This window comes from Schistocerca piceifrons, chromosome 7 (genome assembly GCF_021461385.2).
Source record: "Schistocerca piceifrons isolate TAMUIC-IGC-003096 chromosome 7, iqSchPice1.1, whole genome shotgun sequence".
NCBI classification, from domain to species: domain Eukaryota; kingdom Metazoa; phylum Arthropoda; class Insecta; order Orthoptera; family Acrididae; genus Schistocerca; species Schistocerca piceifrons.
The window spans coordinates 153,952,250-153,969,114 of NC_060144.1; the positions used below are offsets into that span (position 1 = coordinate 153,952,250).

Sequence of the window (16,865 nt, forward strand, 5' to 3'; positions counted from 1 at the left end):
AGCGGGAATTCCACTGTTGAATGCAGTGGAGAGAGCGAATAGGTGGAAAGAATACATTGAAAACCTCTATGAGGGGAAAGATGTGTCTGATGTGATAGAAGAAGAAACAGGAGTTGATTTAGAAGAGATCGGGGATCCAGTATTAGAATTAGAATTTTAAAGAGCTTTGGAGGACTTAAGATCAAATAAGGCAGAAGGGATAGATAACATTTCATTAGAATTTCTAAAATCATTTGGGGAAGTGGCAACAAAACGACTATTCACTTTGGTGTGCAGAATTTATGAGTCAGGCGACATACCATATGACTTTCGGAAAAGCATCATCCACACAATTCCGAAAACGGCAAGAGCTGACAAGTGCGAGAATTATCGCACAATCAGCTTATCAGCTCATGCATCAAAGTTGCTTATAAGAATAATATATAGTAGAATAGAAAAGAAAATGGAGCATGCGCTAGATGACGATCACTTTGCCTTTAGGAAAGCTAAAGGCACGAGAGAGGTAGTTCTGACGTTGCGGTTAATAGTGGAAGCAAGACATAAGTAAAATCAAAACACGTTCATAGGATTTGTCGAGCTAGTAAAATGGTGCAAGATGTTCGAAATTCTGAAAAAAGTAGGAGTAAGCTACAAGGAGAGGCGGGTCATACACAATATGTACAACAGTCAAGAGGGAATAGTAAGAGTGGACGACCAAGAACGAAGTGCTTGTATTAAAAATGGTGTAAGACAATGATGTAGCCTTTCGCCTCTACTGTTCAATCTGTACGTCGAGGAAGCAATGATGGAAATAAAAGTAAGGTTCAGGAGTGGAATTAAAATTCAAGGTGAAAAGATATCAGTGACACTATTCGCTGATGACATTGCTATCCTGAGTGAAAGTGAAGAAGAATTACATGATTTGCTGAACGGAATGAACAGTCTAATGAGTACGGAGTATGGATTGAGAGTAAGTCGGAGAAAGACGAAGGTAATTAGTAGTAGTAGAAATGAGAACAGCGAGAAACTTAACATCAGTATCGATGGTCACGAAGTAGATGAAGATAAGGAGTTCTGCTACCTCGGCAGTAAGATAACCGATGACGGACGGAGCAAGGAGGACATCAAAAGCAGACTGGCAATGGCAAAAAGGGCATTCCTGGCCAAGAGACGTCTACTAATATCAAATATTGCCCTTAATTTGAGGAAGAAATTTCTGAGAATGTACGTCTGGAGTAGAGAATTGTGTTGTAGTGAAACAATGACTTTGGGAAAACCAGAACAGAAGAGAATCGAAGCATTTGAGATGTGGTGCTACAGATGAATGTTGAAAATTAGGTGCACTGATAAGGTATGGAATGAGGAGGTTCTGCGCAGAATCGGAGAGGAAAGGAGTATGTGGATATCACTGATAAGGAGAAGGGACAGGATTATAGGACATCTGTTAAGACATGAGGGAATGACTTCCATGGTACTGGCGGGAGCTGTAGAGGACAAAAACTGTAGAGGAAGACAGAGATTGGGACACATCGAGTAAATAATTGAGGACGTAGGTTGCCAGTGCTACTCTGAGATGAAGAGGTTAGCTCAGGAAAGTAATTCGTGGCGGGCCGCATCAAACCAGTTTGAAGACTAATGACCAAAAAAAAACGTGCATATATATTTATGGTCATCAGTCTTCTGACTATATATATATATATATATATATATATATATATATATATATATATATATATATATGCTTGGTCATCAGTCTTCAAACTGGTTGGATGCGGCCCGCCACGAATCCTTTCCTGTGCTAACCTCTTCATCTTAGAGTAGCACTTGCAACTTATGTACTCTGTTATCTACTCGATGTATTCCAACCTCTGTCTTCCTCTATAGTTTTTGTCCTCTAGGGTCCTTGCGCCGCAAATGGAAAGTGCTGTTGATATGCGCTTTTCACAGAATGGATTGGTAGTCAGGGTCTCGTACTGTTAGCCCATAAAGGGAAAGGGATTGAAATACCACTTAGAAAGAGCAGAAATAGACTTTTTTTAAATGGAATAATGCCCACTGACATTAACAAAGTAAAAGCAGGGTAGAATGAAATTTTCACTCTACAGCGGAGAGTGCGCTGATATGAAACTTCGCGCTGGATTAGCCGAGCGGTCTTAGGCGCTGCAGTCATGGACTGTGCGGCTGGTCCCGGCGGAGATTCGAGTCCTCCCTCGGACATGGGTGTGTGTGTTTGTCCTTAGGGTAATGTAGGTTAAGTAGTGTGTAAGCTTAGGAACTGATGACATTAGCAGTTAAGTCCCATAAGATTTCACACACATTAGAACATTATGAAACTTCCTGGGAGATTAAAACTTTGTGCCGGACCAAGACTCGAACTCGGGACCTTTGCTTTTCGCGGGCAAGTCCTCTTGCACTTGCCTGCGAAAGGGAAAGGTCCTGAGTTCGAGTCTCGATCCGGCACACAGTTTTAATCTGCCAGGAAGTTTCATAAAAGCAGGGTAAAGGGTAAATTGGAATGTCACTTGTATTTGTTACAGGACTCTAGTGCGAGTCGTTTACGAGATATTTTGAAAAGTTATCACACAGACACCTGTACATTACCTGTGTTAGCAGAGTCTAAAGATCAAGCAAGACAAGTGCATACACTAGTTATGTGGATTGTGAGCAGTAGCGAAACAACTGACCATCAGAAGATGTGTTCGAAATGATCACCGGCAGCGGCAATACACGCTTCAAATCTGGTATGGAACGACTGCTGCACACGAGATAGCATTTCAGTGGAGATGTCTGAACAGGCTCGAATAATACGGCGGTGCATATCATCGGGTGTAGTTGGCATGTGCTTGTAAACAGCGTCTTTCAGCTTTCTCCATAGGAAAAAAGTCTACAGGTATCATATCCGGGGAATGGACCGACCAAGGTACAGTTCTTCTGCGCCCATTCCAGCGATTTGGAAACAATTCGTGAAGACATGCTGTAGCTCTTCGTGCATTATGGGCTGGACAGCCATCATGTTGGTACCACAGGTTCCTCCTAGTCTACAGAGGAACGTCTTCTAGCATCCGTGAAAGATGGCCTGTTAGAGGGCTGCGATACTTATGCGCGTTCAGTGTTCCATCTATGACAAACGGGCCTATGAAGTGATGGTTCACTATCCCACACCAAACGTTTACACTCGATGGCCTTTGATGTTCCAAGCGACGAAGTCAATGGGGATTGTCAAGAGACCAATAGTGCATGTCTCGGCGGTTTACAGAGCCATGATTGGTAAATATGGCTTCATCACTACACAGGGTACATGACACATCTGCGGTATCCGACCGCCGTGTCATCCTCAGTGGAGGATGCGGATAGGAGGGGCGTGGGGTCAGCACACCGCTCTCCCGGTAACTGCAACAGCAGCAAGAACATTAATTTCCCTTTCTTCTGTCGTCACTTGTATCCATTTTTTTCGTTATCTAGAAGTTAAACTACAACTTTCAAGTAACTGGTTGAAGAGACTTATAAATAATTGCCTAGATGGTTGATGTCTATTGGGATATCTTTCCGCATACGCCATACAAGACCGAACTGCATTCTTCCTATGCTCTCCATACTCCATGAGCATGTAGGCTTTTTCTGTATTGGTAAATCCCGTCGTTCACTCACTATCTACTGCTTGGACTGTCACACACTAACTGACTAGCAAGTCGCGGTTCACTAAGGGAGGCAAATATAACAACATCTTACCGAGGAATTACGCAGGTTGAATGGTACAAACAAGTGTCAGTGTGGAAGCTTTCCAAAATAAGATATCTCGTAAACGATTCGCGGTAGAATCCTGCAGCAATCACCATAGTCGTTGTTATTTAACCTACCTTTAGTTTGTTAATGTCAATAGGCATTATTTGATTTATAAAAGTTTATATTTGCACAGAAAATACACTTTCTAAGTATTCTCACAGTCTGATTATTGGCTAACAACACGAGCCCTTGACTACCAGTCCATTCTGTTAAAACCGCAAATCAATAGCGATTTCCATTTCTGCAGTATTTGCGGTGCAAGTTTTAGGTGATTCACCCTGTATATTATCAGTCATATGCTACATGAAGTGCTGGTATCTTTGAATGTGGAGTATGTAAGGAGGATTAAACAAAGACTACGCATTTTGCTTCGTATAAGAAGAAAGCGCAGTTTGCAAAAGACAAAAAAAAAAAAAATAAATTGGAGTCAGGTCACAAAGTAAGTTGGGATTTTTTACATATCGAGCTGCATGTATTGGTCCATGGGATCAGGTGTAACACAATCGTAGTTGTCGCCATAGATGTATCTCCTGTACTGCATGAATGCCATAGCAATCACATGTAGACGAAATTTCGTGTTTTTACACCTGACAGGCTCGAATCTCCATGCTAGCAGTGTCAGTGAGGGCATTATGACCTCAAATGCGGATGGCTTATGGGGGGGGGGGGGGGACGGGAGCTTTATGGAGGCCACAGGCCGTGGGGGTGGTGGTGCAGATGCCCGGCTAACTTTCATTCAAATCGGTCGACATTTAAGTGTACTACACATGATGGGGTTTGAACCAAAACCTTAGGACAGATGGATGGATATGATAGTTGCACCTACGAAGAGAATAAGGCAAGTGCCGACCCTCGATTTCCCAGGAACTTTGCTCAGTGGAAGAGAGATCGAAATAAGCGTACACATGTCTACGCTTATCCGTAGATACTCGACCGTTTCTGAAAAATCGATAGTCAAAGTTTTCGAGCTATTTTCGTGGTCATTTACGTGGCTCTTACCGCGCAGTATCTTCACGCGAAATGGTGGCGTAGTGGTTAACGTAATGGCTTCTTGATTTTTCGCCCCATGAACGAAATCTGATTGTTTTAAAAAAAATTGTTTTCATTGTTTTCATTTATCTACCCATGTTCATAGAGGGTTACTGCACGAATGATACAAGGTCGTCATATTAATTGTAAAATTATAACTGGATTTCACAGTTGTTGTTGTTGTGGTCTTCAGTCCTGACACTGGTTTGATGCAGCTCTCCATGCTACTCTATCCTGTGCAAGCTTCTTCATCTCCCAGTACCTACTGCAATCTACATCCTTCTGAATCTGCTTAGTGTATTCATCTCTTGGTCTCCCTCTACAATTTTTACCCTCCACGCTGCCCTCCAATACTAAATTGGTGATCCCTTGATGCCTCAGAACATGTCCTACCAACCGATCCCGTCTTCTGGTCAAGTTGTGCCACAAACTTCTCTTCTCCCCAATCCTATTCAATACTTCCTCATTAGTTATGTGATCTACCCATCTAATCTTCAGCATTCTTCTGTAGCACCACATTTCGAAAGCTTCTATTCTCTTCTTGTCGAAACTATTTATCGTCCATGTTTCACTTCCATACATGGCTACACTCCATACAAATACTTTCAGGAATGACTTCCTGACACTTAAATCTATACTCGATGTTAACAAATTTTTCTTCTTCAGAAAAGCTTTCCTTGCCATTGTCAGTCTACATTTTATATCCTCTCTACTTCGACCATCATCAGTTATTTTGCTCCCCAAATAGCAAAACTCCTTTACTACTTTAAGTGTCTCATTTCCTAATCTAATTCCCTCAGCATCACCCGACTTAATTCGACTACATTCCATTATCTTCGTTTTGCTTTTGTTTATGTTCATCTTATATCCTCCTTTCAAGACACTGTCCATTCCTTTCAACTGCTCCTCCAAGTCCTTTGCTGTCTCTGACAGAATTACAATGTCATCAGCGAACCTCAAAGTTTTTATTTCTTCTCCATGGATTTTAATACCTACTCCGAATTTTTCTTTTGTTTCCTTTACTGCTTGCTCAATATACAGATTGAACAACATCGGGGAGAGGCTACAACCTTGTCTTACTCCCTTCCCAACCACTGCTTCCCTTTCATACCCCTCGACTCTTATAACTGCCATCTGGTTTCTGTACAAATTGTAAATAGCCTTTCGCTCCCTGTATTTTACCCCTGCCACCTTTAGAATTTGAAAGAGAGTATTCCAGTCAACATTGTCAAAAGCTTTCTCTAAGTCTACAAGTGCTAGAAACGTAGGTTTGCCTTTCCTTAATCTTTCTTCTAAGATACGTTGTAAGGTCAGTATTGCCTCACGTGTTCCAGTGTTTCTACGGAATCCAAACTGATCTTCCCCGAGGTTGGCTTCTACTAGTTTTTCCATTCGTCTGTAAAGAATTAGTGTTAGTATTTTGCAGCTGTGACTTATTAAACTGATAGTTCGGTAATTTTCACATCTGTCAACACCTGCTTTCTTTGGGATTGGAATTATTATATTCTTCTTGAAGTCTGAGGGTATTTCGCCTGTTTCATACATCTTGCTCACCAGATGGTAGAGTTTTGTCAGGACTGGCTCTCCCAAGGCCGTCAGTAGTTCCAATGGAATGTTGTCTACTCCGGGGGCCTTGTTTCGACTCAGGTCTTTCAGTGCTCTGTCAAACTCTTCACGCAGTATCGTATCTCCCATTTCATCTTCATCTACATCCTCTTCCATTTCCATAATATTGTCCTCAAGTACATCGCCCTTGTATAGACCCTCTATATACTCCTTCCACCTTTCTGCATTCCCTTCTTTGCTTAGAACTGGGTTTCCATCTGACCTCTTGATATTCATACAAGTCGTTCTCTTATCTCCAAAGGTCTCTTTAATTTTCCTGTAGGCAGTATCTATCTTACCCCTAGTGAGATAAGCCTCTACATCCTTACATTTGTCCTCTAGTCATCCCTGCTTAGCCATTTTGCACTACCTGTCGATCTCATTTTTGAGACGTTTGTATCCCTTTTTGCCTGCTTCATTTACTGCATTTTTATATTTTCTCCTTTCATCAATTAAATTCAATATTTCTTCTGTTACCCAAGGATTTCTACTAACCCTCGTCTACTTGATCCTCTGCTGCCTTCACTACTTCATCCCTCAAAGCTACCCATTCTTCTTCTACTGTATTTCTTTCCCCCATTCCTGTCAATTGCTCCCTTATGCTCTCCCTGAAACTCTGTACAACCTCTGGTTCTTTCAGTTTTTCCAGGCCCCATCTCCTTAAATTCCGACCTTTTTGCAGTTTCTTCAGTTTTAATCTACAGGTCATAACCAATAGATTATGGTCCGAGTCCACATCTGCCCCTGGAAATGTCTTACAATTTAAAACCTGGTTCCTAAATCTCTGTCTTACCATTATATAATCTATCTGATACCTTTTAGTATCTCCAGGGTTCTTCCATGTATACAACCTTCTTTCATGATTCTTAAACCAAGTGTTAGCTATGATTATGTTGTGCTCTGTGCAAAATTCTACCAGGCGGCTTCCTCTTTCATTTCTTAGCCCCAATCCATATTCACCGACTATGTTTCCTTCTCTCCCTTTTCCTACACTCGCCCATGACTATTAAATTTTCGTCTCCCTTCACTATCTGAATAATTTCTTTTATTTCATCATACATTTCTTCAATTTCTTCGTCATCTGCAGAGCTAGTTGGCATATAAACTTGTACTACTGTAGTAGGTGTGGGCTTCGTATCTATCTTGGCCACAATAATGCGTTCACTGTGCTGTTTGTAGTAGCTTAACCGCATTCCTATTTTCCTATTCATTATTAAACCTACTCCTGCATTACCCCTATTTGATTTTGTGTTTATAACCCTGTAGTCACCTGACCAGAAGTCTTGTTCCTCCTGCCACCGAACTTCACTAATTCCCACTATATCTAACTTCAACCTATCCAGTTCCCTTTTTAAATTTTCTAACCTACCTGCCCGATTAAGGGATCTGACATTCCACGCTCCGATCCGTAGAACGCCAGTTTTCTTTCTCCTGCTAACGACATCCTCTTGAGTAGTCCCCGCCCGGAGATCCGAATGGGGGACTATTTTACCTCCGGAATATTTTACCCAAGAGGACGCCATCATCATTTAACCATACAGTAAAGCTGCATGCCCTCGGGAAAAATTACGGCTGTAGTTTCCCCTTGCTTTCAGCCGTTCGCAGTACCTGCACAGCAAGGCCGTTTTGGTTATTGTTACAAGGCCAGATCAGTCAATCATCCAGACTGTTGCCCTTGCAACTACTGAAAAGGCTGCTGCCCCTCTTCAGGAACCACACGTTTGTCTGGCCTCTCAACAGATACCCCTCCGTTGTGGTTGCACCTACGGTACGGCTATCTGTATCGCTGAGGCACGCAAGCCTCCCCACCAACGGCAAGGTCCATTTTTCATGGGGGGGGGGGGGGGTATGTGTCACATATTTATTATATAATATATGTGTGTGTGTGTGTATATGGTATACTGAATGGTTACAGTCTTTTTAAATTCCCGTATTTCGATATTTCATTCTCACATCAATTCTCATTTATTTTTTATATTTATATTTTATTTATTTATATTTATTATATTTTATTCATATATTTATTCTTCAGGAAGATTTGATGCATTTCCTTCGAAACAGAGATATTACGGAAACCACGAGGATTGCGCCAAATAGGTTTATCACAGTGACATTTCGTCATATGAATCTCTCTCGGGAAACAAACGTCGTTAACACTGGTGAAGACTTCGCGCGTTGGCAATAATTTCGCGCCGGACCAAGCATAACGAATCACTTTTCCGATAACTGGCGCTTGCAATTGATTATGAGTATAGGTACACACAGGAATTTCACCGAAAATAATTTCAGATAATTCTCTTGTACTTTTGTTTAAGTCATTCATCTGTCAAACAGTTAGCACATGAAACTTCCTGGCAGATTAAAACTGTGTGCCCGACCGAGACTCGAACTCGGGACCTTTGCCTTTCGCGGGCAAGTGCTCTACCATCTGAGCTACCGAAGCACGACTCACGCCCGGTACTCACAGCTTTACTTCTGCCAGTATCTCGTCTCCTACCTTCCAAACTTTACAGAAGCTCTCCTGCGAACCTTGCAGAACTATCACTCCTGAAAGAAAGGATATAGCGGAGACATGGCTTAGCCACAGCCTGGGGGATGTTTCCAGAATGAGATTTTCACTCTGGAGCGGAGTGTGCGCTGATATGAAACTTCCTGGCAGTTTTAATCTGCCAGGAAGTTTCATATCAGCGCACACTCCGCTGCAGAATGAAAATCTCATTCTGGAGTTAGCACATGTATAAGAACGACATTATACCAATATGCAGTGGAAAAGATTTGTGTAGTATTCTTCTGCACATATGGATATATAAATGAAAAACAAAAATTAAAGTACTGATCGAATTTCGAACACTGGGCACAAAACTAAGAAGCCGCGACTCTAACAACTTTTTTTTGTAACTTTTTTTCCCACTAGACCACTTCCACTTCAAAAGTTTGCTTCTATCACCCATAGTACCCCAAAAATGTAACCTACAAACAAAAACGATATCTAATACCACCGTCACTTTCACCCTAAAAGCTAACGAGGACAGATTTTTGCCAGCACTTTAAGTTCCGCTCGCGAAGAGAAACGAAACAAGCCTTCGATCGTTCTGTAGAAGAAGGAGGAATAAGGGAAAGGGTACAGTATTTCCTTTTATTTAATTTAATTATTTAAATTTAATTATATTTTTTCCGGTGGTGTCCGTAGAAGCAAGGTCGTCTTCTCGTTCATCTAGGATGAAATACTCTGTAATTACTGTTGATGTCTCACATCGGTCCATCCTGTGCCATACCTTCAATCTCTTTTCACACCTAGTGTACCCCAATGCGCTGGAGGATGCGTTAACAACGACTCCAACTAATCGCAAAGAGAGAATCGTACAACACCTCGCACTGTAAAACCGTGTAGTTGCTCGTTAGAATAGTGCCAAAAATTAAAAAAACTCTCACTAAAAAAGTGTGACAACGGCATGCGTTTAACCTACACCGTGGCATTATGTCGAGTAGCGGGGTAGTAAGTGATGTCAGGATGAGTCGGTTCGGTGGGCTCTACGGACTGAGGCGTCCGTCATAACAACGATGCCAACAGGCGGCGTGTGAGGAACCAACAGTGGGCAGCCATATCACAAACGAAACGGTGCATGTCGGTGTCGACAGCGGCGAATATGGGGCAGAGAGCCCCTGAGCTTATCGAGCGTCGAAGACTACATGATGTACCCCGAAAACACCTCGAAAACTTCGATTGTCGTTTCCTCAGAAACGGTCGAGTATCTACGAATAAGCCGAGATACACGTTCACTTGTTTTAATCCCTCTTCCACTGAGCGAAGTGTCTGGCAAATCGGGTTATGGCACTTGCCGTGTTATCCTCGTTAGCTGCATATAGATATTTGCACTGCGAAATATCGCTTAAGTAGCACAAAATTTAAGAAAATTGTCATCTAGGTGTTCGACACCAGAGCCTTCCGAATTGCTTGAATGTGGGGTATGGGGCGGGGCCGGATGTATGATGGCAGTGGCATCTGTTGGGGCTAGACTGTTAGCTAAAAGTGAAAGTAGGCCTGGTAATTAGTCGCAGGTCGATACACCGCTTCCCGTCAGATCACCAAAGTTGAGCACCATCGGTGACAACATGAAACATATTCGCAGTTGCGAATATGGACAGCCGTCAGTCGAATGACGACAGTGAAAATCTGTGGCGAACCAACCGAAACTCGAACCCGGACTTCCTGTTTATCGCGGGCGTTGCTTTACTGCTAGGGTACCAGGGCACGCTTTACGGCATGACCCAAACCTCCATTCGTAGTCAACCATGTGTCTGTAACATGCACTTGTACATCCACTATGTATTTTCAGGTACAGGAGAGATATTTTAAATGGAAGTGACTTGCCCGGTGTCGTCGAATAAATACGATATTGCAGTGCTGGTGTTGTTCAGAAGTACGATGCCATGTTCTTTCTGACATGCAAATCCTAAGGAATAGGCACTGCGGCATCTAACGTCGTTACGAAATACATGAAATGCATTTGTTGTTGCAAATATGGACAATCATCAGCTGAATAGTGGAATGACGACAATGAAAATTTGCGCCGGACCGGGTCTCAAACTCGGATTTCCCTCTTAACGCGAGCGGTCGCCTTAACTGCGTTAGCTATCCGTGCGCGAGTCACTGCACAAATGTTGACTGTCTGTCATTCCCGTATACAGCTGATGGTTGTTCGTGTTCGCAACTGCGAATACATTTAATGTGGTTCATACCGTGTGCAGACGCCGCAGTGGCTGTTCCTTCAGACATGCATGTACACTCATGTTCATGAATGAAGGATAACTGCAGAATGTGGTGCCACACAACGTGGCACTACTCAAAACTAGCGCTAATAGCATAGGCACATAAGGAACACACTCGACACAGATCTGTAAGTCCACGGTATTGGTAATAGTTGAGAAAACCGTTCTGGAACACATGTGCTACAAAACGCCACTGTTTCCTGCGCATGTACCCCGACATCAGTATGGGATATGATCACCATGCACACGTGCACAGGCCGCACAACGGGTTGGCATACTCTGGATCAGGTGGTCGAGCAGCTGCTGGGGTATAGCCTCCCATTCTTGCACCAGTGCCTGTCGCAGCTCCTGAAGCGTCGTTGGGGTTTGAAGACATGCAGCGATACGTCGATCGAGAGCATCCCAGACGCGCTCGATGGAGTTTAGGTCTGGAGAACAGGCAGGCCACTCCATTCGCCCGATATTTCCTGTTTCAAGGTACACATCCATGGTGGCAGCTCGATCAGGAAGAAGGTGGTACCCACTGCACCCTTGAAAAGGCGGACATACTGGTGCAAAATGACGTCCCGATACACCTGACCTGATACAGTTTCTCTGTCAAAGACATGCAGGGGTGTACGTGCACCAATCATAATCCCACCCCACACCATCAAACCACGACATCCATACGGGACCCTTTCAAGGCCATTAAGGGGTTGGTATCTCGTTCCTGGTTCACGCCAAATGAAAAACCGGCAAGAATCACTGTTCAGAATACAGCTGTACTCGTTCGTGAACATAACCCGGGACCACTGTTCCAATGACCATGTACTGTGTTCTTGACACCAGGCTTTACTGGCTCTCCTGCGACCAGGAGTCAGTGGAATGCACCTTGCAGGTCTCCGGGCGAATAATGTCTGTTCAGTCATCTTTAGACTGTGTGTCTGGAGACAACTGTTACAGTGGCTGCGGTAAGGTCCCGAGCAAGGCTACCTGTAATACTCCGTGGCTGTCTGCAGGCACTGATGGTGAGATATCGGTCTTCTTGTGGTGTTGTACACTGTGGACGTCCCGTACTGTAGCGCCTGAACACGTTTCCTGTCTGCTGGAATCGTTGCCATAATCTTGAGATCACACTTTGTGGCACACGGAAGGCCCATGCAACGACCTGCTGTGTTTGACAGGCCTCCAGTCGCCCTAGTAATCTACCCATCATAACGTCATCAATAAGTGTTCTTTGAGCCATTTTCAACACACAGTCACCATAAGCACGTCTGAAAACGTCTGCACACTTATTCGGTGCACTGTACTCTGACATGCACCAACACACCTCTGCGTATGTGGACTGCTGCCAGCGCCAGCATGCGACGACCGATGGTCAGATGCACCGTATGGTCATATCCCGAGGTGATTTAAGCCCGAAAACCGCCATCAGAGCGTTGTTTCACTATGTATCAGCATTATCCTTAATTTATGAGCATGAATGTATGTCCGAAAGAACATTGCAGCGCACTTCCGAACAACGCAGGCACTGCAATACCATATTGATCCACCGACATCGGGCAAGCGACTTTCAAATAAAATGTCTCCCCTGTACTGGAATATACATAATGGATTTATAAGTGCAGGCTGTAGACGCTTTGTTGACGAATTTCGGGTCAGGTCGTGAAGCGTGCACGGTAGCCTAATCATAAGGCGACCGTTTGCGGTAAGGGGAAAATCCGTGTTCAGAGTCCTCGTCCGGGACAAATTTTCGGTCGTCATTCCGTTACACTGCTGATGGTTGTCCCTATGCGCAGCTGCGAATGCATTTAATGTATTTCATAGTGGCTGTAGTCGCAGCAGTGTCTGCTCCTGTGGACATGCATGCACGTCCGGAAGAACATTGCATCGCGTTTCTGAACAACGCAGGCGCTGCAGTATCGTATATAAAGGTGATAACGGCCGAGAGTGCGATGTGCTGACACCATATCCCTCCACATCTGCATCCGATCAAGACAGTTGGCTGAGGATGACATGACTCTTGGTCGGTTCCGTTGACGCTTCCGAGGCCTGCACGGACGGACTTTAGTTTCGTGGGAGACACACCATTAGATTACATCTGTTTCCTTGTACGTTCCTAGTCAGACGCTGTCGGGTCAAGCAATCTCCTGCTACATGTATAATGCGTGGCAGTGGATGAGACCTCACCATTTATATATACACTGAGAACCACTGGGTGATCCTGTGTTCACATCACTTCGTTGTTCCACTACAGGGTCAAGTGACCGTATAGCAAGTAGAACACCAGGTAACTGAAGTGGGAAGCCTTTTGTTTGCTACAGCCAGATGGAAGGCCAGCCGTTCTGCGGCTTCTACCGCTTGCGGGATCCGCTGCTGCTCGTGAGGGATGCTGATCTGGCGAGGACGATGCTCGTCAGGGACTTCCCATCCTTCCACGACAACAGTGCCCGCGTCGACGAGAACCTCGACCCGTTGTTCGCGAGGAATCCATTCTTTCTGAAAGGTGAAAAGTAAGTATCGCCTACAAAATAATACGTTTAACTGAAAATCTTTTAAATTAGACTGTTTCGTGGAGAAGCATAAACGTTGTTGACTGCATACTTCATTGTACTTGTAATTGGCTACAGCTCGCTCTGCGTTAACATCAGTGCTGCTTCACAGCATCTGTATTTACAAAACGTGCAGACTGATTTTGCATTCAGAATGAGATTTTCACTCTGCAGCGGAATGTGCGCTGACATGAAACTTCCTGGCAGATTAAAACTGTGTGCCGTACCGAGACTCGAACTCGGGACCTTTGCATTTCACAGGCAAGTGCTCTACCAACTGAGCTATCCAAGCACGGCTCACGCCTCCTTCTCACACCTTTACTTCTGCCAGTACCTCGTCTGCTACCTTACAAACTTTACAGAAGCTCTCCTGCGAACCTTGCAGAACTAGCACTCCTGGAAGAAAGGATATTGCGGAGACATGGCTGTGGCTTCTGTAAGTTTGGAAGGTAGGAGACGAGGTACTGGCAGAATTGAAGCTGTGAGAGGAGGTCGTGAGTCGTGCGTGAGTAGCTCAGTTGGTTGGGCACTTGCCCGCGAAAGGCAAAGGTCCCGAGTTCGAATCTCGGTCCGGCACGCAGATTTAATCTGTCGTGAAAGTTCAGATTTTGCATTGTTATCCATTTAGATGGATGTAAGGTAGCGATTCTTATCTTCAATCATTGTTGCTTGGTACCATTTGACAAAATTTACAGTTCATTGCAACACTACTGTAAAGTGCGTTGAATGCTACTAAGCTCGAACGATACAAAGTAGATAATTTCCTGTCCGATGATAACAAGGAATAACACAGAAGGCTTACTCATTTCTAAAACTGTTAATGGCTCAGAATGTATATTGTCTCTCCGGTTTCTGGATGTAATTTAATTTTACATTTATTGCTTGAAAAATAATCTTTAATCTTGAAAAAATAAATATTACGCTTCTCTCTCCTGCAAGAGATTATTTCTTGAAATGAGAATAATGTCTTTCATTTCCAGAGATAGATTTTATTTTATGTGGTGGACAATAAACGTAAGCTGGAGAGAAGTATAGATCTTGTCATATAACCGTGAATGAAGAATTGTTACCCTGGCGAAATAAGTTGAAAATACTAAAAATTCAAATGTTACTGATTTCCGTGTATAAATGCTTTTAACTGAGAAAAACGTTCGAATTCTTGAAACAAGAATCTGTGTTCCTACGTAAGTTCAGGCCTAAGCCTACCTGTGCTATTTTTATCAATCAACTGAAAAAAACTAATTTGAAAGATAATATTCTCATCTGCTGTGGTGCTGGAAGAGAAAATGTTTAAAGTACTTCACTCTCACACAGTTGCTCGCCTTTCGCACTGTTGAAATAATTTCAAATGTAACACTTATAATGGTGGAGCGGGGTCTACAGTTAACTAGCGATGTTCGTTCTGTTTCTGCAAACGGAGCTAAATTCTGAAATGGGCTGGATTATTTGACAATTTTGACACATATTTCTAATACATATATTGAAATAAATGTAACTTCTATACACCTTTTGTTTTACAGTGTTATTTACTAATTATACATTCGAGTGAACACGGAGGCAGAGAGAGAACATTTTTTGGGCATCCTTAATATGAATAGCACGGAGATCCTGAGTGATAATAAGTAATTTTTCTTCCTGCGATTAAAATAACAGCAGTTTTATTCTCTGGTACATCATTATAATAATGATTACTATTTATTTCGTAAGACAACGTCTCTCATATTACAAATGTCACATAATTTGCATCACATTTAATATACTGTACATCATACACGCAACATAATTATTCTTGTTCCTGACTTTCTACACAATTTCGCGCGCTCCTTTCGTAGGGGACGCTACAAACTGATCTCAATATTCGGCCACAAAAATCTACAGTCGCTTACAGAATAATGTAAAATACCTGACAGGTAGCAAAGCAGATTTTAAATGCAGCCTACGATTCCTTCCGAAGAACAGCTTATATTCCATAGACGAATATTCATTAAAACCCAGTAGCAGTTTCCTGTTTATGTAACCGTGATATGTTTGCGAGCATGGATCCGTGCTGGTCATCTACAAGATGCCAAATGACACACTCGCTGCTGGCTTAAATTTAACACTACAAACATAATAACTTTAATATCACTCATTTAAATGGTGATATATGAAATCTAGATTTTTTTAGTTACATATGTTAAAAATTGTAAAACTTGTAGCGGTTAACCTATGTCGATCCTCAACACTCCAGTTTTACTCCTTAAATAAATGATATAGCTAGGAGTATGTAATTAGAAACTTTGCTAAGGGACCAGACTAAATATGTCACAAGCGGGAAATAAACCATAAATGTTTTAGAGAGAATTGTTACTCCGCCATCCAGTATGAAGCACTTAGGAGAGAAATACCAGGCCACGTTAATGTGTGGGGTGAGAGCAGGGCGACAAAGGACCAGCCACCAAGGAGCGTCGGAACACCGTTGCTGCTATTCAAGAAACTATAAAATTATTGAAATTCAGCCGGCCGAAGTGGCCGAGCGGTTCTAGGCACTACAGTCTGGAACCGCGCAACCGCTACGGTCGCAGGTTCGAATCCTGCCTCGGGCATGGACGTGTGTGATGTCCTTAGGTTAGTTCGGTTTAAGTAGTTCTAAGTTCTAGGGGACTGATAACCTCAGCAGTTAAGTCCCATAGTGCCCAGAGCCATTTGAACCATTTTTTTGTTGAAATTCTTCAGCCGTTCTCTTGTATAAATTGCTGACAGACGGAGTACCTCATGTTGCGGCAGGAGTTCGAATATTTAAAAGAGTGGACAAAGAAATACGACGCATATAACGTGCGTTGTGAAAAGTTTCAGAATACATCTACATCTACATCCATACTCCGCAAGCCACCTGACGGTGTGTGACGGAGGGTACCTTGAGTACCTCTATCGGTTCTCCCTTCTATTCCAGTCTCGTATTGTTCGTGGAAAGAAGGATTGTCGGCATGCCTCTGTGTGGGCTCTAATCTCTCAGATTTTATCCTCATGGTCTCTTCGCGACATATACGTAGGAGGGAGCAATATACTGCTTGACTCACTGGTGAAGGTATGTTCTCGAAACTTCAACAAAAGCCCGTACCGAGCTACTGAGCGTCTCTCCTGCAGAGTCTTCCACTGGAGTTTACCTATCACCTCCGTAACGCTTTC

At 43.2% G+C, this 16,865-nt stretch overlaps 1 protein-coding gene across 1 annotated transcript in view; it reads left to right on the top strand.

The window, feature by feature from the left end:
- LOC124804933 (probable cytochrome P450 6a20) overlaps positions 1-16,865 on the top strand; it is a 118,026-nt gene that overhangs the window by 26,975 nt on the left and 74,186 nt on the right. The window contains exon 3 of the mRNA XM_047265311.1: positions 13,470-13,658. Coding sequence (XP_047121267.1) covers positions 13,470-13,658 — 189 coding nt within the window. The remainder of the gene's footprint in view (positions 1-13,469; positions 13,659-16,865) is intronic.